At 38.4% G+C, this 22,008-nt stretch overlaps 1 protein-coding gene and 1 long non-coding RNA gene across 7 annotated transcripts in view; one reads left to right on the top strand and one right to left on the bottom strand.

Moving 5' to 3' along the window:
* Positions 1-22,008, top strand: part of CNTN6 (contactin 6) — a 107,056-nt gene that overhangs the window by 20,058 nt on the left and 64,990 nt on the right. For 5 of the 6 annotated variants that reach the window (XR_007890361.1, XM_051627805.1, XM_051627806.1 and 2 more), the window contains exons 2-3: positions 4,585-4,711; positions 10,181-10,356. Coding sequence is in view for 5 of the 6 variants with exons in the window: in XM_051627805.1 (XP_051483765.1) it covers positions 4,585-4,711; positions 10,181-10,356 (303 nt within the window). In the remaining variant the exon portion in view is untranslated. The remainder of the gene's footprint in view (positions 1-4,584; positions 4,712-10,180; positions 10,357-22,008) is intronic. The other variant, XM_051627807.1, reaches the window with a different exon arrangement.
* LOC127388363 (uncharacterized) lies at positions 2,346-7,000 on the bottom strand. Its single transcript, XR_007890363.1, has 3 exons — positions 6,945-7,000; positions 5,667-5,763; positions 2,346-2,406 (listed from the first exon to the last, which is right to left on the bottom strand). It is a non-coding gene; the product is annotated as an uncharacterized LOC127388363 (long non-coding RNA).

Here is a 22,008-nt window from a genome sequence, read left to right on the forward strand (position 1 = left end):
TTTCAGGTTGCTTCTGCCTGCTCAAACCTAAAACATCTCTTCTAATCTCCCTTTCTCTGCACGTCTCCTGCTTTATTCTCTGATTGAGACCTAAGTGCCAGAGAAGAGGGAAGCCTGCCTCCCACTGCCTGTAATACAAGTTGTTTTTCTTTTCAGAATGCTTTCATGGCCCTTTCCTGCTGCTTCTTTTCCCATCCTCTCTTTCAGTTAGTATCTGCTTCCTTGAGCTGGTGTGTTTATGCCTTCCTGTTTCACTTTACACTTCCCTGTTAGCAAACTGTGACTCTTCCATTACCTCTCATTTTGCATCTGCCATGTTCCTTTTAAAGTCCTTGAGCTACCTGGTCCAGGCTTTTGATAAGGAATATAATAATGCTATTCTGCTTCTGATAAGATTCAACTGAATGCCTCAATGTTATTTACAGGGAAGGACTTCATTGCATTTTAAAAACAGTGGGCCCTAAACCTTCCTTTCCAATTAAAACTTATGTCTTCAGCAGTGAGGAAAAACAAACAGATTTTGAAATAATTTGGAATTGTCTATTTTTTTACCCATGCTGTCATTACAAGGAGGAAAGTCTCTAACTCACCTGTTCCATCCTTTTTGCTAGAACTGACAGGTGTTTTACTATCAAGCTGATTTAAAAGAGGCCTCTTAATCAGGTGTCAGCTTTGTCCCATAAAGTCATATTAATGTTTTGGATCAGATATGAGGCTCCATCTAAGGCACATTAAGAAAGATTCATTAGAAACTCACTACTGGAATTTACAGCCTTCCTGAAACTTAATAGCCTGGATAAATTCCTCCTTATCTGGTTTGCTTATGTGAATTATAGCAGTTTTGCATTTAGAAGCTTTTTAGAGTACAGGTTTTGTCATTCTTCTGGCCTCTTTATTCTTATTATCTTCAGTCAGGAAACACTGATATGCTACATGCACACCTGCCTAGGGAACAGTGTGAACCATCCACGCTTAGTGCACAAGTTCAGATGAGGAAAGAACAGCCCTAGTCCACCCCTTACTTGGGATTCTTCAATGCCAGACCTCTAGTTGTTTGTTCTACAGCACCCAGCACAAAGGACTCCTTATCTCTGACCAGCTCCACAAAACATCGTGGCAACAGAAATGATGTCAGAAGGTGCAAACATGACAGACTTTGCAGGTCTCAGACCAACACCACCACACATTTCTGGCTCTTGAGCCATGAGCCCTCTTGAGTTTGTCTACTCAGAGCTGATTCACACAGGCAAACCTGAAGCCTTACGAGGGCTTTCCCTGCAAGCAGAGCATGACATTTCCAGGACACCTTCAGCTTCACCAAATGGAATTTATCTATGATTACTCATCAGTTTTGAGGGATTACAACACAACTTTGCAAAACAGTTATAATAGAAAGGAAAATCTGTGGTAGGAAAAGGATAAAAAGTCAGCTGGTTTGCAATATTGGTCTACTAAGCTACCTATACACATGCTAAAGACTGGGTCTTGACCAGCTTGCATTGCCAGGTGAGCAAACACCTCATAGAGAGCTAAGCAAGCAGCCAGCCAGCATCAGACAACAGGAACAACCAGGGAGCAGGATTTGCTTGGAAATTAAGTTGATCAAGTGTGGGGTCCAGATTTGTGCTCCGTTCTCCTTGTCTGGATGAGTCTGTGCATAAGCATTTAAATATTTATTGTGACTAACCGAAACCTCTTGGACTACATCCCTACATCACCAGCCCAATGCAACTAACCCTTGCCCAAAATGCAATGAGAGGAAAGCTCTGTGATATCCTCTGCTGGTGATTAATTAACAAAAAAATAGGCTTCCTCCTCTTCCACTGGCACTGTGTTATTCTCTGTATTGGCTGAAAGCAGTGTCATATAATGAATAAAGGGATGTTGAGTCATTTCATACTTCAGATCTGAATTCAGACTAGCATAATTATGGTCTTTATGGAGATCAAACTGATTAGGTATCATAAAGAAATACATTTTAGCTTCTTATAAAACATTTCATAACAAGAGTTTATATTTGCTTTCAAGGACCATGCTGAAGATTTGCACACAACTTGTGTACCAGCAATGACATATTTAATCAAATATTCATATTCCAATAGATAAAAAACTCCCCTGAATTACTTAAATCTTAACAAAAGTAAACAGTCCTACAAAGATAAATCTCTCATATGTATATCTGGAGAAATCATAGTAACTGGTATTGAATCTGAAGAATAGGGGAGAAATATATGGCCATTCTCTATATGAAATGCAAAAGAATGTATCAGGAAATTAGAGATGACCAGCCTGACCTTTTCTATAAATAAGAGATGGACTCACAGTACACCACTGGCTCCAAAAGTGCACATCATTTCACTCAAATTTGGTGTTATTCTCTGTTGAAGTTCAGGCAGCAAGAAAAGACTATTAAAGAGAAAACAAAAAGACAGTATGAAGCCACTTTTACTAAAATTCAGGGACAACGTGCTTTGAGATAGACTGTGACATGTCTGTGAAGGACCTTTTAGGGTACATGTAAGATATTGTGCCCTTATTCAACACAATAAGGGCCTGCTGTATTAAGGGGATACAAGAACTAGCATGTTCCAAAGTCTGCACATGATAAATGAATCTAAATTCCATTTGGAACTTGCCCTGGGAATTTAATTCCAGGTTGACAAAAATATTTACATTTTTATCAATTAAACCAGGGATTTTTATGTACATCAGGTTAATTTCAGGCCCAGCCAGCTACATTGATTCAAAAAATAGAACAATAATCTCGAGGTCATTTTGATGCTTTAGAAAAGCTTTTCTAGGAAGGAAACAAGAATGACTAACAAGCTAAGTAAATTAACCTAGAAGGGAAGAAGATTCCTACCAAAGACAAGACAATTCAAGGGATCAGTTGTAGAAATAGTGAAAAAAGAAGCCTCAAAATTTACCAAGGGATTAAAAATAGAAGATTAGCAGGAAAAGAAACAAAGATTATTTAAGTATATTCAGCCACCATCTCTGAGAGCCCCCCTGCCTTGCTGAACAAACTGTCTCACCTACTCCCCACATCAACAAAGGCTACCATGAGAAACAGTCCTGGTTTACTTTAATATAATTTGATTCTGAAAGCATGAAATAAAGGAAAAATAATTTGCGGTCTCAGGTCAATATTGGGAGATGTGTAATCTTTCTGATCAGAAAGCCTGGAACCATAAGATATAAGTGAATTTATTTTTCCTACAGCATTTTGCTCTATGACTAAGGACCCCTGGAAGAACCACAATATTAAGAATAAAAAAAATATAGAGAGAGATTTAAGATCTAGACAGAGGTAAGGGCTGAAAAACACACTTATCTTTAGGTATTTGAATATCCCCACCAAAAGTAAACAGCAAGGCCCTATATCATGTCTTGAATGTCATTGAGTGACAGCTGCTTTCACTGGGTTTGCTTCATACTGTCTGTGATTTCCACCTGTGTCCCCGGGTTATCAATAACCCACCAAATCTTTGGAGTCTGCTCTAAGTTTACACACAGTCTGCAAAGTTTAACAGAATGAAAAAGTTATGAAAATTGATACTTTTACTGATTTACTGCATTTTATGATCTTTTATGCCACTTATCACATGTGAGGTTCATCCAAGTTTAACATTTTGTGTTCAAACCACTAGCTCATCTCAGCTGTTTTACTAGCCTGACTTATTTTATATCCTAAGCTGAGAGGATGTCTTTTCTCTTTCTAACATGCCCATGCTATCACCTTTATAACATGAGAGTCTTAAAATGAGACCTGTCTAGCCAAGCAGCTATTGTGATATAAAAGAAATCAATCCTTTTTTGAGTGCTTCTTTGAATTTCACACCAATTCTCTTGAAGGCTGTTTGTCCCAGGTGCTGCTCATGAAACCACTATCACAGCTGGGCTGATTAGCAGAGTTTCAATGGGTATACAGTGAAAATCAGTATTACACACCCATACAGGATCCAGAGTGTAACAGAGACACAGGAATGGGCATCTCAATTAACATAAATGGAAAACATTGTGATTATCAGATGGCATCCTTAAAAAGGCTTGTGGAAAAACATTTTCATTTGTTCACTCTCTAGAGTTTTGCCAGATGTTCTTTGTCTTAGATCCACTGAAACAGAAAAGTCTGACTATTTTAATCAGAAAAAAAAACACCCTAATTTTACTCCTAGAAAGAGGGGGTTGAGTTAAAAATACTTCAGAGGGAGGTGGAAGCACCAGACACAGAAAGCCACAACTTCATCCTCTCCTGCTCCCAGTGACAACCTAAAGCACAAGTGTGAGGTAGATGTGGGGAGATTTAAGAGGTGGCCATAGATCTTCCAGGGGAGATGTGCACAGAAGCTTGTAGTCACTGTCACTTGCAAAATAAATCACCAACACTTGGGATATGCAATTTTATTATCAATCAAGCTTGAAATATCTCCTCCTTAATAGCCAAATGTCTGGAGGTGGATTCTCTGTTGAGTATATCATCAGACCTTAGCTTTTGACCAAAAGCAAGGGACACCAAAGGACACTCATGTTTAAGGACAGGCTAACAAAGTCTAATCTTAAATTATTGCTTTTCTTTCACAGAGGAAGAAACCCTTCATGGTCCTGTTTTTATCCAAGAGCCATATGACATCACTTATTCCATGGGCTCAGCAAATCCAGAAATCCTACTGAACTGTACAGCTCAAGGATATCCACTCCCATACTACAGGTGAAGTCATCTTTGGAAAAGTATTGTCTCACTGTACATCTTTTAACTGTCTTTTAATGAGTATTATTACACAGTCATAAACACCTCAAAAGGTATCAAGCGCTCACAGCAAGAGCATTCATTGCTATAGTAAATTTGAGGAATGAAGAAGAAACATTGTTGCTACTCTGTTAAAAAAATTAACACAGCAAAAGAAAGCACATCACTGACAACTGTCCCCAAAGTATTTCAGAGCACACAAAATTCCTTCTCAATCCACAGAACAGCTGTGAAAAATGGAGAAATGGAAATGCTGCACCTCTGTATATAAGAAAACTTCCCATCCCTTCACTAAATGCTTGGAAAGCAAAAGCACGATACCCTTTTCTAATTCTACACATTTCATATATATATATATATATATATTTATAGTGTTAATTTAGAGGAACAGCAAGGAACAGCTTTGATACCTAGCTTACAGTACTCTGTAGACTCACTTAATAAAACCTTGGTACTTACAATTATTTGATTATTCAGTAACTATGGACTCATCACAAAATGTAATTCGTTGCCCAAAGGTTCTGGAACCTGAGACTAGTAAGAGGAAAAGCTGGAAAACTGGAAAAAAACCAATTTGCTTTCTTTGGAAAAGAATGCAGAAAATAATGGTCTAGGAAAAGAAAAAAAAATAATAAAGGAAATAATTTATGCAAGACACAAAAGAAAGTTGTGTCCTACTAAATACTTAGGCAGCATTTATTCAATACTTTTTAATTGCTCACACAACAGCAATTCCATTTTATCTATGATGCCTTTTTCTAGACAGTCAAAATTGTTCATAATCAGGTGCATTATTTCAACTGTTTCCCAAACATAACGTTTCAAAATACACTCACAATTTTATTTTTAAGCTCAAGCTTTTCTATTGTAGTTGATTGAGGGATTGCCATCAATGACCTTAAGTAATGAATTTTACCTTTTTTTCTGCTTACAGTCTATCCCTGAACATATCCCAGTTCCACAGTTGGCTTCCATTGAGTAATTCAGTCTAGGACAGGTAGACTTCCTCCATACTGGAAAAAAAAAAACAAAACAGAATGAAATCACCTAGAGCTTGCCAAGGAAGTGTTTTCTGCAGTGTTTTGACATTTCCTCTCTGGTCTCAGGTGCTTAGCTCTAACTCATCACACTTTTTCTGAATTTACATTTTGTATCCAGAGTAATCACATTATCTAACATTTTCATGCAAGTTTGGTATTGAGGGGTTTATCTTCCCCCCCAATAATCTTCACAGAGAGCAGTCAACTGAACAAATAAATAACAAACCCAAGGACAGCACAGGCATTATTCATCATAGCAATATTTTAATATTTCAGAATAACTTAGAATGATGCAGTATGGCAAGATAAAGAGATTCAAATTCAATCCAAATCAAAGTACCACAGAAGATAACTGTAACTGACAAATAAATTGAGGGTAACAAAAGCACAAAGGCTACAATGATTGCAAATGACATTAAATGTGTTTATAATCATGGCATAAAATTGTGGAATGATTCCCAGTAACCCCAAAAATATATTTATCTTGTTCATAACCTTGAAAGGCACATGACAACCCTGCCACAGTGTACTTGTTCACTAAAATGCTGTCCCTTGGCTCAGGGCAGATTCTGCTGCAAAAGTGAAGTGGAATTAAAAATAACTTCAACTTCTGTTTGTTTTTCACAGTCAATAGTTTTTAAACTTCCTGTTTTCTTCCTCTGGGGAAGTACTGTATATTAGGGGGTTTTGCCAGGTTTTTTTCCAATTGCAAGTCTCAAATGAGATGGCAGAACATCTCCAGTTGAATGCAAATAATATGAGAAACACTGAATATGATGAAGACTTAAAAATTAAAAATTTTTATAACAGCAGAATAGATAATTAATAGAATCATGTCTGCATTTATCTACAGAGAAAGTAGTTTGAGTTAGGAAAAGATATATACAAGAAAAAGCTTTAGTTATCATAACTTTGGTACAAAAAACATGACAAAGCCATACTGTGCTTTGTAACAGAATTTTACTCATAGAGTTGGAGAAAGCATTCCAGGAGATTCTAATAGCCCTAAATCAGTCCTAAAGTGAAAGAGATAGCTGAAATACTGCACATGAGATTATCCAAAATATTTGGCATATTAGTTAAGCAGAATCTTTTACTAATTTCTTAATTGCTTCAACATTCCCACATTGGTAGTTTCACTGAAATTCACATACCTTCATAAATCATTTCCAAAAGAAGTCACATCTTCTGAAGGAAAATGTCTCCTTCTTCTAAATAGTTCCTATGGAACAATACTCTTTTCCAGATCCCACTTAAGGGACCCACTTAAGTTACAGCTACTTTGACATTCCACAGCACTGCACAGTATCCTTACAGATGGGATCAGAAATTTCCTGCTTAATTATCCACTTATCAGAAACCATCACCATGAGCCAAAAGTTTTCTTTTTCCTTACCCCTCAGGGTGTAGGGAGAGGTGTTAGGATTGTGGTATCAGCAGATACACAGCCCAGAATAAATCCTACTCAGAGAGGATAAGGGAAGTGTAAACACCAGAGAGCCCTCTGAGTATGGAGCTTAACAGTCAAATTGTGCATAATGAAACCTCCTGACGTTGCTCAAACGAGTCCTAAGAATAGCTGCATTCTGCAAACAATTCCAATCTTGCACCATTTTTTTAAGTTTCATGTGCTTCCATCTTCTTTGCAGATTTTTAGCTGGATCAAGATTTTTTTTCAGTGTGAAAAACAATAGAAATTAATTTTATTATTTTTTCCACAATTCTTTTATAAGATATTACCCTAAAGACAGTTTGCATAATTTGCAGTTGGACTGGAACTATACATTATTGACACACTCGTGTTCATTAATAAATTCTACTCCTTCTCATGTTTATTTGCTAGGAGATGAAGACTATTTGAATAGCAAATCACAAGTATTGATTAAGTAGTATAAACAAGAGGAAATCATCATATATTTCAAGTTTATCCTCATACCCGTGGTTTGACTGCAGTGTACTTTGGCAGGAAGTCTGAAATCCAGCACCAAAGATTTAACATAACCCAGTGGGGCTTGGAAGAATATCTGGCATATTGGAATGTTAGGGTAAACTGGCAACAATTTAAGAAAAGAGAGACAATAGACTACCTTGTGCTTGAGATCAAGGTGTCAAGGGAGGAAGGTCCCACATATGTGTGATCAAAGCCTTTAGCTTAATGAAGAATTGATTTGGAACATTCTACAACTGGTGTTGTATAAAAAGCTGGATTCTGAAGCAGATGGAATATGATGATTTGTTCTAAGAATTCATAAAACATGGTTGGTTGGTGGTTTGTTTTGGTTTTTTAATTTTGGACCTATCAATACGATTTGAGAAGTTTTACAGTCCTAGGGAACGAATTAATTCAACACCAGAAAATAGCCTGCTTTTCTTTTCTTTATTTTTTTTTAAGTTTAGATTCTGAAACCATTGGTCCAGGACGTATTTTCCTTAATTGAAGTGTTTTCCAATGGTTGCATGAAGAAGTTTATGAAAAATATGTCAGCGACCCCTGCCTTAACACACTTATGTTCAAATCTTCTTAACTCTTCACATATTTCTGTGTATCAGACAGTACACCGCAGAGCACAGCAAGTCATTAAATCATTGTCTATCATTCACAATAATTCATTAATTTGCTTCCTTCAGTGATGTAAACATATCAGTTAGGAAAAAGCCCACACCAGGAGATGAATCCCTGATCTATATGCAAAGTTTAATAATCATTGTACCATGGTGATTAGAATGATTATGGGGATACTGTGAAGAATTCATTTGCGGCAACTAAGCCAACAACTTTGTATTTGTTTTGAAAAACAATTAGAGAGCTTAATTGGGAGCCATGTAATGTTGACAGCAGTTATTTCAGTGATTGATTCTGAAATTAAAGAGAACTGGCAAACTAAATACCAGAATATCCTACATTAGAAAACAGAAAGGTTTAGACAATGTGTATTGTATGTAAATCCTGAAGTATTGCAAATCCTATCAGTGATCCAGAGCACAGCTTCACAGCAAAGGCTCATGGGTGGGCACCAGCCAAGATTCTGCCCATCTCTGGAAAAAAAAAAACCCAAACAAAACCAAAATACCCCCCAAAAAACAGCAAAAAGCTAGACCAACTAAAGCAAAACATAAGAAAGGAACAGAGCAGAGGTGCGGAAGGGTCCAAACTCAGCTGCAGTTGGTAGGAAGAATGAGCAGCAGTTCCCTGATGCCTCTACATTTCTTCATGTTGATGCATTCCTGAAGGGCAGTGACTGGCAGACCCAGACACATCATTTAATGTTATTAGTAGTCATTCATAGAATTCAATTGATTTCATATTTTAATCAGTCATCACTCCTCTTTAAAAGCAAGTGCTCACTTGAAAGGTCAGGATCCCTGCTTCCTCTGTATATCTTGCTCAAGTTTTCCCTTGGAACACAGAACTGCATCTCACTGCACAGTTTGAAAACCCTTCTCCAAAAAACAACTTACCTGTGCAGTCTGAGAGTGCAGAGAAAGGTCTGTGGGTGTCACAAGTAAAGCACTGGGCTGTAGAGGCAGGTCAGATCTTCCAGGAATATAGTTAATGGTGCAGGTTTGCTTCAGTTTGCTAACTTTGGAAACTACCATCGCTGTCAGGAAGTTCATCTCTGCAAATAACAAGAAATAGACACTTTTTACGCTGTAGCCCAAAGTCTGCAAGTGGAAAGCTTGCCAATGTCAGTGACCAAGGTCCTTTACTCTTCCCCTGAGCTTTGTGTGAACAATGAAAATTCAACCCTTATGTGACTGATGATAAAGCCACGAGATCTTCCTCCTTAAAACAGATACTTATTTTCTTTGAAATACATTATTTTGACTTTTGTAAATAGCTGTGCAGTGTTGCAGACACAATCCATTTTCTACTCAGTGGACTAAAAGGGACAATTAATATTTTAAAATAGCAGCATTCTCATAATTAAGTTATCAGTCTCAAAACTTGCTGTTAGAAACTTCCTCTTTCTGCTTTTGTCTGTCCCCTGAAGTGTATTTCTTCGATTTATATCTCTAAATCATTTTTGTAACCAAATTTATGATGAGGAATCAATTGTATTTTAAAAAATAAGGTGGCTGCAGTCAAGGTGTACACCATACTCCCAACTGGACAGATAACTTAGTTTGTATGTGTAAGTTACAATTATTTTTTGTAGACATGCGGATGAACACTGGTGACTAGCATAAAAGCTGTAAAGATTTTTCAAATAACAGAATTATTAGTATCATTAAGATTGATATAAGAAGCAGTCTTGTGTGAAAAATGATCTATTTTTGTGATATTTAACTACATTTTTATCATTACAGGTATGCTACAGCACACTATTTAAGATAAATATGAATAGGCTCTATAAATTATAAGCATAATTTGATTTTTTTCCCCTCAAAGGTGGAAGCAAAATGGCAGAGATATTGATCTTACCATGAGTTATCACTACAGGTTGGTTGGAGGCAGCTTGGCAATCAATAACCCACATAAAAAACAGGATATTGGAACATACCAGTGTTTGGCCACAAATTCACTTGGAACAATTCTGAGCAGGAAGGCAAAGCTTCAATTTGCATGTAAGTTGGGAAGATCATATTTATTAGAGCATTACTTTCTGATTAATTCTGCACATGAACTGTAATTTATTGGATAATTAAAGTATCATTGATGATTTTGGTCAAAAAGTTTGGCTTACTTCAGCAGTGCTTATTCTTAAAAAAAATTCTTCCCAGTAAATATTAATAACAAAACCAGACATCTGATGGCTGCTAGCCCTCAGAAACAAGAATAACTTTCAGAAAATTGAAAGGTCAGGGAAGATGAGTGCAATTATTTTCACTTAATAAAGGTGTTTTCACTTTTTAGGACAATGCTTTCTCTGCTGTACTGCAGGTAGTTACAACTGGAGAGGGGTGGTGCAAAAAGTTAGGCTATTTTCTATACCTTAATGAGGTCTAATTGAACAAAAAAACCTGTGTAGCCCTAATTGCCACAGTGACATTTTGTTACATTAACAGAGTAAGAAACACTTTTTCCTTACACAGGGTGCAAAATGATGAGCAAGCTCTGAATTGTTCCCTGTTCCAATTGGATTGGGTACAGCACATATGCTGCCTTGAGACGATTTAAAATTGACTTCAGGCTTGCTCCCCATTCCACTGCTTCACAATCTGAGTTTAGTTAATGCCCTGGGGGGGGAAACAACAGCAACAGTAAAAAAAAAAAAAACACCAGACCACAACAGATATTACCTCCATTCCTTTTTCTTCAGTATAAAGGTCTGAGCTGTCTGCTGCTGGGAGAAAGCAATTGTTTTCAAACCTCATTAATAAAACATTGTCTAAAGCCAACCTTGTGTCGCTATTTCAGACACCAGCAAACGTATTAATTATTAACCCTGCTCCATTTCTCATAGCAAATCTCATGTCGCAGGGGTTATACAAAGGAGACATTAGAGGTCAGGATGGTTCACAGACTCTCTTTTAGCAGAGCTGATCAAACAGTGTATCACTAGTATCTCATTTAATAATGTTTTACCCTGAATTTCTCAAAGAGCTTGATTCCCAAGAGCTTGTCTAACAGGAACAAAATTTTTGACTCATTATTTTCCCACTTTTTCTGAAACATCTTTGCAAGTCAGCCTTCCTGCATGGCTTCAAGAGCTGGAGATGAAAATTGTTTAGTGAAAAAACAAAGCTCATTTTAGAAAGAAGCATGAATGATGGCCACCTCAAAACTGTCTGTGGACTCCTAATCCCCAAGGAATCAGGATAGGCAAGGAATGGAGCTGGGAAAAGACCTAAAGAAAAGGAATATTCCCTAACAAAGGCAGAAAAGGGATTCTCTGATGGCATTAAGTATTGTCAACTGTTAAGAACCACTTCTTTAACACTCTGTGCTGGTGAAGGGCTCCCTCTGAAGCCCTTTACTCGTGAACAGCTGCAAGTCTCATGCCAACATACAACCACCAAAACGGGCTAAATATTAAGCAGCTCGTTTACTGAGGCTTCATGCTCCCACAAAGGCACTTCCCAAATTTACTGTGGGGAGCAGGTCACAACAAGGTCACATCTCCTTTGTCCACAGCAGCACACAAATCCACAGCCACCACCCTGCTTTAATCGTCTTAACAGCAACCATACAATGGTAGATATATCTCCCTTTCAGTAAGCACACTACTTTTTCATTAGCAGTGACAGGCATTTACATCCTTTCCCATAGAAGAGAGGAAAGACAAATTGAAGGTTGTCATTTACATCTACAAACACAAACATGGAGTAAAATGCTTCAACCTAGCAGCATCACTAAGAAACTCTGAGGTTTAACTTGTTTTACAACAGAAAAAAAAACAGCATATGGAAAAATGTTATAATGACCTGATGAGACTTGTGGAACAAATTACCTTGAAACAGTTATTTCACAGTTAACGTTTTCTTATTTCTTCTTTTCCTCTTGCCATGCTATTTACTTATTTTCTTTCAACCAATACTTCAGGCTACATCTTAAAATCCAGGCAGGCAGGCATGTTGATATTATGACTATTTCATTCACTACCTAATAAAATGGGACTCTTCCCTGAATTGGACTGACTGGCATATTGTTGAAATCACAGAGATAAATAATTGAATCTAGCCTGTTATCCAAGTAACATGGTTTATGCATATTTGTCTTTTTACTACAAGGTAACTGAGTTTGAATTAATGAGACCTATGGAAATCTATTGTACATCTCAACTTAGTATGTGAAAAATACCTTTTCCTCTGTTCAAGACAGTGAGCTCCCTGAGTAGCAAAATAAATGCAGTACAAGATTAGAAATACGTCTTCAGATTCAGCTGGAGTTCCATGCTTATCCTCCATTAAAACCAGAGCTGTCAAATGAAAGCTGTGGGAGAAATATTGCATAGAAGGAAGTGGCATAGATTATTAAAGCTACAGGCTGAAAATGAGAGACAGCAACAGTAAGAGAGAGCAGAGCAAGAGCACATAAAAGCACTTTTGGATACACAGGATGGCAACCCTGTGTTGTTTGTACTTCCTATCGGAGGTTTGTTTTGTCATAAATAAAGTTGAAAGCTCCCTATAAATCCTGCGTGTCCCTCACTACCCAACAAGAACATCTGGGAAAGCCAACGTGTGTTTTGCAAGAGCTGGAGCTGCTGATCTGGATCTTCAGTCTGGCTGGAGAGAACCAGTGTTAGATGCCAGCTTGTGCAGCCAGTCTGTCCCAGACACAGGAGTCCTCATGCAGGTTTGAGCCTTGAGCTTCCCTGCTGCCCACATTCAGCACCAACACCCAACACAAGGTCATCAGCAGCTGCTCCAACTCTACATAAAAGGAAGGTCAAAAACTACTCTGTGGGGTGTTCATCTTTGTGAACTAGGCAAGAGAGTCAGCTTGAAGAAAGAGGTGGGGACCTGGAAGGTTTTCCTTCAGGTTTTGCACAACTCTGTTTCCAAACCAAAACAAAGATCCTTGAACACAAGCTTCCCAGATGTCACAGGTTTTGCTTCTCCAGCATGCACATTGGAGCAGACACCTGATCCAGCAGCTACTCCAGCTCTACCACCAGCAGAGCCACCTCCCAGGGACACTACACAGCCTGACCAGGCACAACCACAGCAGCTACTGCTTCTGAGCCAGAGAGAGCAGGATCACACTCACCTACAAAACTCACAAAAGAAAAAGAACATCCAGGTTTAAAGAAGTAATTTGAACAGTAAAACTGGTGTTTCTTCTGTTCTGAGCTGCCAAGATACATTCACATGCATATTAGTGACATGCTTTGCAAACATCTATTTTTATTAATGAAGAGCATTGAAATTGCATTTCATGCCTTAAAAAAGACAAGCAAAAAACCTGATATAGAGAGCTGCTTAAATATGGCCTCAACCGGAACACTGTTCCAGGCGCATGGGAATTTGTTTTAATTATTTCATCAGTTTTAAGTAAAAGTAACAGTATATAAACAACTGGTCTTGAGGGAAATCCCCATAACTAGTAAACAATCTGTCTAGGTTTGTTACTAATTCTTTTAGTTTTCATACAAGTCAATAAAGGAGACATTAACAGATAAATATGAGAAACAAGAAGTGCAATTAAACAAACTAGGGGGAAAAAAAAGTACTCCATCATGAACAATAATAAAGTGTGAACCTAACTCATAACACTCCAGGGCATTAACACCAGAAAATATCTAGTTGTCTAGGGATCTTAAATGAGATTCTCAAACTGTTCTACCATTGGTGACAGACAGTTGAGGCAATTGCAGGTTTCTCAGACCTCAGACCCCCATTATTAATCATGAATTCTGAGAAAAAATGACAACAATCTAAATTCATGAAAAGGATTTGTAATCTTTTTATCGTGAACTGCACAGGAGCAGACACAGTGAGGACATGAGACCACATATCTGTATGTTTCCCCCAGTGCTACAAACCAAGGAAGGATTTTCCCTTAGCATTTTTGGGCTGCAACTATATTAACACTCACATTTTTCAAAGGAGTGCTCAAGGGCTTTGCTTGGTGCTCATTCTTGATAGCATTTTTCTAAATATGCACATCCTCCCTCACTTGGACAGGGAGGAGGTAGGTGCTCATGGCAGCCTGGATGAGAGTGATAGTGCTGGAGTGCTTGGAATAAAACCTGCAGCTCCCAAGTGTGCTCACGTGCTTCTAGTCAGATAGAGAAAAGACAACAGTTTCACTGAAATAACAAATTCAAGCAGCAATAATTCCTCCTGGACAGAGTTTTTCCATTCTGGAACATAAAATAATAGCCCAAATAATAGCCCATCATTAGTGTTTAACTGTTTCAGGGGTAACATACAAAAAGCAATCAAGTCTGTTTCGTCTTTGCTGGATCATGACAGTCTGAGCATTTCCAAAGCCCTGTTAGAGTGACTGTCTGTGAGATGCTCAGCTAGCATGAAAAGCCTACTTTTCATTTGATTACTTCATCATGTTATTTACCTTTGACTGCACACAAATTACACAAACATCACAAAGCAATACAGCATGCCTCAAATTGTCATAACCCTTTTTACTTGTAGTATAGGCTTTGAAACAGAAAATGGAAAAATCAATACACTTGGATCAGATAGTCTGAATTTGCAAAGTCTGGACACGCATGAATTTTAATCTAAATGCCATATACACTTCTGGACTGGTTGTATTGTAGTACTGTGTATGTCCAGAAATTCCCCTGTAACAATTATATTTGATTAAAAGGTGTGCTAGACGTTGTAACCACCACCATGAGTAAAGCTCTCTGGGTCTTTAAACTGGTTGTTAATTCATCACTGCAGGCAAGGACTGGCATACTGATCAGGCTGTCTAGCAGCTTATGGTGAAAGAATGAACACTGCAACTTCTCTTTTTCAAGAGGAGGCCTCTGCTGCTCAGTTTAGGGTTCTGTAGGCACCCAGGGGTGGCCAACTGATAACTGAAGAGCAAAGGGGGGAGAGCTCAGCTTTCCAGAGGCAAAAGCAGGTCATCATCAAAGATACATTCCCAAAGTTGTACTACATTTGCTACATTCCCTTATCCTCTGGAGGCACATCTGAGGTGAAGTCATAGACTTGCCTCTATTCACACAGTTTTATAACCTACAAATGCAAGGTAATGCATTAAGCCTACCTCTCTGTTTTCAAAGGGCTTCCTTAGGCCTAATGCAAGAATGTATTTCAGCTTGCAGGTTTGTGGAGAATCAGACATAAACCAGTGTCCTTCCCAGGCTCTGCTCAGCCATTCTGATGATTGTGGCAACACCTCACAATCTGCCACTTCTTGTGAGCAGGTGACAACCCACAGTAGCAACACTACCTGCAGATCAATCCTGTCTGGAGGATGGAAATACTACTGTTATCTCTCCTTAGGTCACTAAAGAGGCTTACAGCTCCAAATTGCCTTTTGGCCTTCTAACCACAGTTCAAGAATCCAGTATAGCTCCAGCAGCAGTATCTACTTCTCCCTTTGTTTGCGTAGGTGGAGTGCAAACTTCTGATTAGGAGTTACAGGAAATACACTGAGAGTTCAGGTTAATAATTGGAAATTAAGAATGTATTTTGTCAAAACTCTGTCTGGAGTAAAAAGAAACTGAACTTTCATTGATCAGCTCTGATTGCTACGGACACTTTGTGCCAAAGCTCCAATACTCTCTGCAGCAATTACCCATGGTAGCAGTCTACATCAAGGTCTTTGCTTAATGGATGGTCTCCATGGAGTAGATGCAGGAGCCTCAGGCATTTATTTATTACATTTCTTAACAATGCTTCCACATAAAACTAGGAAAAAAATAGTGAGAACTTGATATGCATTGCTGCAAGGGGTCCACATGCTGCTTTAGTCACTCTGAAGTGGGGCACTATTTCCTTCAAGGCTACTTTCAGAAGATCATTTGCAGGGAACAGACTATAAGCCACCCAGCCTATTTATTCAAAGACCAAAAATTCTGCCAGACCTCACTACAACCAGCTTGTCATTATCTCTGTTGAGCTTTATTTCTTGGCAAAGGTCTGTGCACACACATGCTCAAGGAAAAGCAGGAGCCAGCAACCACCATTCAACAGCAATGAAGCAGGAAGCCTCAAAGGGCTTCAACTTCTGGCTGACAGGACAAGACAGGGTGATAACAGCATTTCTATTTTAAAGCTCAGATAATACAAGAATAGATTATGGAAATATCCAGACACACCCAAAGACAGAAAGAACAGCTTGAAATCTTAAAACCAGAAGACATGGTTATGTCTACATAACAAAGGGGCTTCGCTTTCTCCATCATTCCCTAAAGGTTTGAGCCCACTTTTTGTTCTCAAAGTCCATCTAATGTCCATCAACACCAAGTGCAGTCATGACTACCTCTCTCTTTTTAAACACATGAACTGGAGCTGATGGTGGCAACATTCTCGTTTTATTTAATGTCACAGCAGACCAAGTAGCATCACAGACCCAAGCTCTATCTTTTTCTCTCTCTCAAATGGCTTTAAACATCTCTCTCAGAGTATCTAACTACCATGGTTCAAGGCTATAGTGTATCAGGACACTGTTAAAGCTGTTTTATTCTATTAGGTTAGTTGCTTGAAATTTTATTAAAAAAAGGAAGCTTTTACTCTTCTTGTTCAGGAATTCTTTATCTTTGAAATGGAAACAAACATTACAGAGATGTTATAAGGAGCCTTACAGGCAGGGACCTAGTCAGATAAAGCAGTTATAGCAAATGTGTAAGTATTCAAAGATTATCTTTTAATTATATATTACTTACTATTCTATAGTTCCTATGAAAAAGTTTATCCTAAATCAGCCTATTGCAAGTTGTATTGGAAAAGCAATATATGTGGTTGAGATATGGTAGGTTACAAAGCACCTACATGTTCCAGAGCTGCTAGATGCTGATTGATAAAATTTAATATTTTTGAAGGATAAAACCAGTCTATATTTGCAGTGTGGGTGATTTTAGTTTTATCTGCTCTGCTTTCATCACAGACATCATGACTTAGATTCCAATAAATCACTGAATGAAGTATCCATAATGTCCACATGAGCTTCTTTATTCTTTGGTATGACAAAAGAAAAAACACCTGAATTAAAATCCTTTGGAACAAATGACTGGCTTTTTTGAATAAAAATAATGAAATTAATTAATTACTCTGCAATGAAGTTTGCTTTTGCCCAACACAAAGCTTTTAAGGTACAAGATATAATTCTCTATTCTGTAGCTAATGTTTAAAAAGGAAGATCAGTCTGTGTTATTGGTACTCTCCATGGAGTGAAGGAATAAGGTCACAGGCAGAGCTTTTCCCAATAGACAAATGACATCTGGAACAGGGAATGTACCAACCTGTGTATCTTCATTTCTAAACGTTACTTAGAGAACTGAAACAATTAATAACATATAGCCCACCTGAAATTCCACTTAAAGACTCACATTCAAAAATCCTTTACATCAATCACTTGGGTAAATCTTGAAATTCCCATATGAAAGCCAGAATGAGCCAGATAAAGCAGTGGTGTCTGGGCATAACCCAAAATAATGCTACTACAAGTAACTCTGTGCTGGACTGAGATCTCTGAAGGGCAGGGCAGGACTTGGGGAAGGGTGAAATACGCGTGGATGTGTTTGTCACACATTTTCAGCAGTATGACACCTTCTCCTGCCATTTTTAAATTGTATGTATTATAAGCATAGACTATTACATTGTTGGTAGAAGCTTTATAAAATAAATTAATAGCCTGAAGTGGGACTGTGGGGTGTTTAACAGCAGGTACCCACCTGGACACTCTCTGCAGAACACGGGACGTGGCAGCTGCTGCCAACAAGGTCAGGGTCTAAGGGAAGGGACAAGGTCCTAAACCATCTCATGCACCCTGGGAAACCAGGTCTCTGGAGGAGCACAGACAAAGAGAAAGGAAGTCAGTTCTGGATGAGAGTTAACAGACCTGCCTAGAGGTAGTTTGACACAGAGGTCAGGGCCATCTCCGGTGTAAGTCAGTCAAACCAGCACAGTTCCGGCAGGCAGAAATCTGGCCCTCGAGATTTAGACTGGGGAAAGAAATCTGTTTTTAAGTGCACTCTAATCTGGAGAAAACCCATGCAGATGGCAAAGTGACTGAGACTCTGATGACAGGTGACAAATGAACCCTGCTGTGACAAGTGAGAAAACTGTTCAAGAATATAAAATATTAAAAATAGATTTCTTACGTCCCCCTCCCTTTGAGAGGGTCAGAACCTCCAATATGCCTCTGGCCTGCAGATGGGATTTAGAGCAAGAGCCCTAAGGCTGCATCAGCACTTACTGCTCGGTGCAAGTCCTGTGTTTGGTTCAGAAGACAGCTTTAATATTTTATACTGCTAACTCTGTAAAATAGGAAAAAATAACAAACCCCAGATGTAGACCAGCATTACAGCTTCACAGCAGATGTTTCTTTGCACTGGGCTTCTTGGTGCATGAAGAAAAAAAAAAAAAATGGAGTCACCTGAGGATCTCCTCCCCATCACCCTCCTCTTCCTGTTTAATTTGATTGTGACCTTCCATTTTTTCCTCTAGAGAAGCCTGATATTACTTTGTAAAGGGCATTTTCACTCTTTAATTGAAAAAGACAATCAGGCTGTGGCAGAAATTATTGTTCCCCACCTTGAAAATTAGTGCCTGGATTGGCTATTCATACCATTTAAGCTGAATTGAAGACCTGGGGCCTGTGTGCATCCTAATGTGTAAATTACAGCTCCTCTCCTCTTAGAATCTCCAAAGCTATTTAACTAAATAAAGCAGCACTGATGAAGGTCCTTGGCTGATTATGCAGCTTTGGAGAAGGACAAGACCCGTGATGGTGCTTTTCCCTCTCACGTTGGCAGACTGCTCTGTCAGGGCAGGGCTTTGGGGCCAGAGCTGCAGCAGGGCTCTCCTGGTGACCTTCTTCAGGTAGAACTAAAACAAAAGTGAGAATTACAGCTGATTTTTAACCTGTCCTGGTAAGAAAAGACAGAGATATTGTCCAGGCTCATCCTGGCTGAAGCAGCTTCAAGTCCTAAAGATCCTGTGATATTACAACACTGACAAGGCAGAGACACACGTACAGAGGCACACAGGGAAGGAGCAGAAGATCTTGGCAGGTATTTAGTGGAAAAGGCAAGTATTTACAAATCGGGAAATGGGAAACACTAAGCAGCTTTCAGACACCTTAATTAGAGATAACACTGCTCTTAATCTCGGAATTGTATTCATAGAAAATCAATTAGAGCATTTAAAGAAATTGAGGTTAGATGGTAAAGGGAAAAGATTAATGTATTGACACTATTACCAAGACAAAGGAGCTGTCACAGTGTTTGCCTAGCAAGCTTACTACAGTTCTGAAAGCTGAGAGGAGTTTACTTTCCAGTGAAAGTTGTAGGAAATGAGATTACCCTGTTCTTTGGGAGATATCTGGAGAAAGAAAGATATTTCCTTGACACAGCTTACTGGTAACCAAGCTGCAAAAGGTACCATCCTTCTGTAGGAGGTGATCCAGTACAACAATACTGAGGAGAAGCAAGAGACCTGGCTAGATGTGCAGGCTGTCCTTTGGAGTGGTCTATATAGAAGATGACAACCTTTTGGCAACAGGCACAGTCTGTAGAGCAAAAGTGTTTTAGATCAACAAAAAATTTGTTACTTCCTGCATGTGAAAGAAAAAAATCCCACCCAAAATCTGGAGAAGTATGGGACCTCCCAGAATGAGATCATTTAAAAGACCCAATAAGTCCCATTTTTCTATGTGCAGCTATAACAGACCTGATTTCTATGAATCAAGCATTGAATTCAGATCCACATTTAGCAATGGGACCTTCATTCATTACAGTCACAGGCAAGTTAAGGTAATTAATTGTCAGCTCCTAACACAGGTGTTAGAAATGCTTATAGCAAATCATGAGGTTGTTTTTACAAAAAAAACAAAAAACAAAAAAACCCCAAAACAAACAAAAAAACCCCACCTGCTGAGGTTGCAATTTTAATCCCATTTGCCTGCGAGAGAATTTCTGTTGTGATACATCACATCCAGTTCCCCTGACCATATTGCAATATATCAGAGCCAATAAGAGAAACAGAAGAAACTGGAACAGATGTGATAGAACACAATTTGACATAGCAACATGGAAATGTGAAAAAAAATATTGATTTGTCCTCAGGAACATAGCTGATTTGTCAAGTGCTCTTACTACTAATGCCTCAACGTTTATTGCACATTTCAATAATAAGTAATTATAGTATTTGGGATTATGTAATGACAAAACATTTAAGAAAAAATCAAAAGTTCAAGAAAGCATGAAATTACATTAATTCAGATGAACTGTTAGTAATTATGCAAGGTGATATATTGGACTTTCTCTAATTGTCTGTAACAATTTCATATATTAACATTCCCCAGATTTCTTGTTTACCATTTGGTAATACAGAGATGTCCTATGTTTGTTCTTAGAATGGCCTGGTTTGGAAGGGTTACAACCATCCCTGAGGTGGATCCAAGGAATTTCGAACACATGACTGAGAAGCTCAAGTGAATGAGTTGCTACTTGTGATTAGGTTCCTGTTCCTATCAGACATATTTAAGTAGTTCACTAATCCCAGGAAAATTGACCATGCCTTCACACAGTCTGTTGTGCAAGTTAAACCTACCATTCTAACATTTTTAATACATTTTTTATATTAAAATGAAACCAATATGTGGGTATAGGTGGTGGTGGTGGTGATGAAATTGGCAGATATATACTCATGACTCAATCAGCAATTACGTCAGTGCCTTAAAACACTAAAGAAAGCTACTAATTATCCTATTAACACAAGCACTTAAGCAGGAAATATTTGTGTATATCAGTTGTACTTGTTCTTACTGCCACAGATCATCACTTCAAGCAAACATCTCACCCACCAATGAGGGCTGGCTTGCCTTCTCTCAGGGACAGCTCTGTACTCAGAGCCACACCGATAGCCCTCCTCATCCCAAAATGCTTCTCTTACCAGCTTCTCTTTCTAGTGTAATTGAACATCTACATTAAAGACCACATCCATTAGGCAATAAATTAGAATAATTTCCTACACTTCAGTGGGATATTATTGACTCACAGGAGCTGAAAAAACCCTCTAGACCATTCCTTCTCCCTGCTCCCCACTTCATACCTGGTAAGGAGCTGAAAGGAGTTCACCTCAAGTACTTCCACCAGAGAAAGCCCCATCATTCTCTAATTCAGCTTCCACAAAAATGCCACATTTTCTTGTTCTGAGCACATACCTTTCTTGCTTAGGTCTGCACATATTCCCAGCCAAAGATGATGACTTCTTGTCACACACAGCTGAGTCCATATTTTTTCACTCTTCACTGTGAAGAATCACTTGCTCACCTGAGCATTTTGCTTAGCCTGCACGGCCTCATTATCACATCCAACTGATTAATTGCACTATACTAATAGTAATTTGCCAACATGCACAGTGCTGGAAAAAAGTTGGGTTTTTTTGTTAAAATTCACAGCTGAGAGCAATGCAGTGTGAGGGAACTCATTGTTCATAAAGCGAGATAAAGACAAAGAAGGGAAAGAATTATGTAGAAACTAGGTGATAATTTATTTATAGATCTCTGCAGAAAGACTGAAGTTAGCAAATATACCATCTGTTAAACAGTCGTACTATTCCTAAGTGCATATTAGCAGTCTAAATGTGTGCCAAACACCTGATCTTAGCAATCGTATTTGATACTCT

This window comes from Apus apus, chromosome 9, assembly GCF_020740795.1.
Source record: "Apus apus isolate bApuApu2 chromosome 9, bApuApu2.pri.cur, whole genome shotgun sequence".
Lineage (NCBI taxonomy): Eukaryota > Metazoa > Chordata > Aves > Apodiformes > Apodidae > Apus > Apus apus.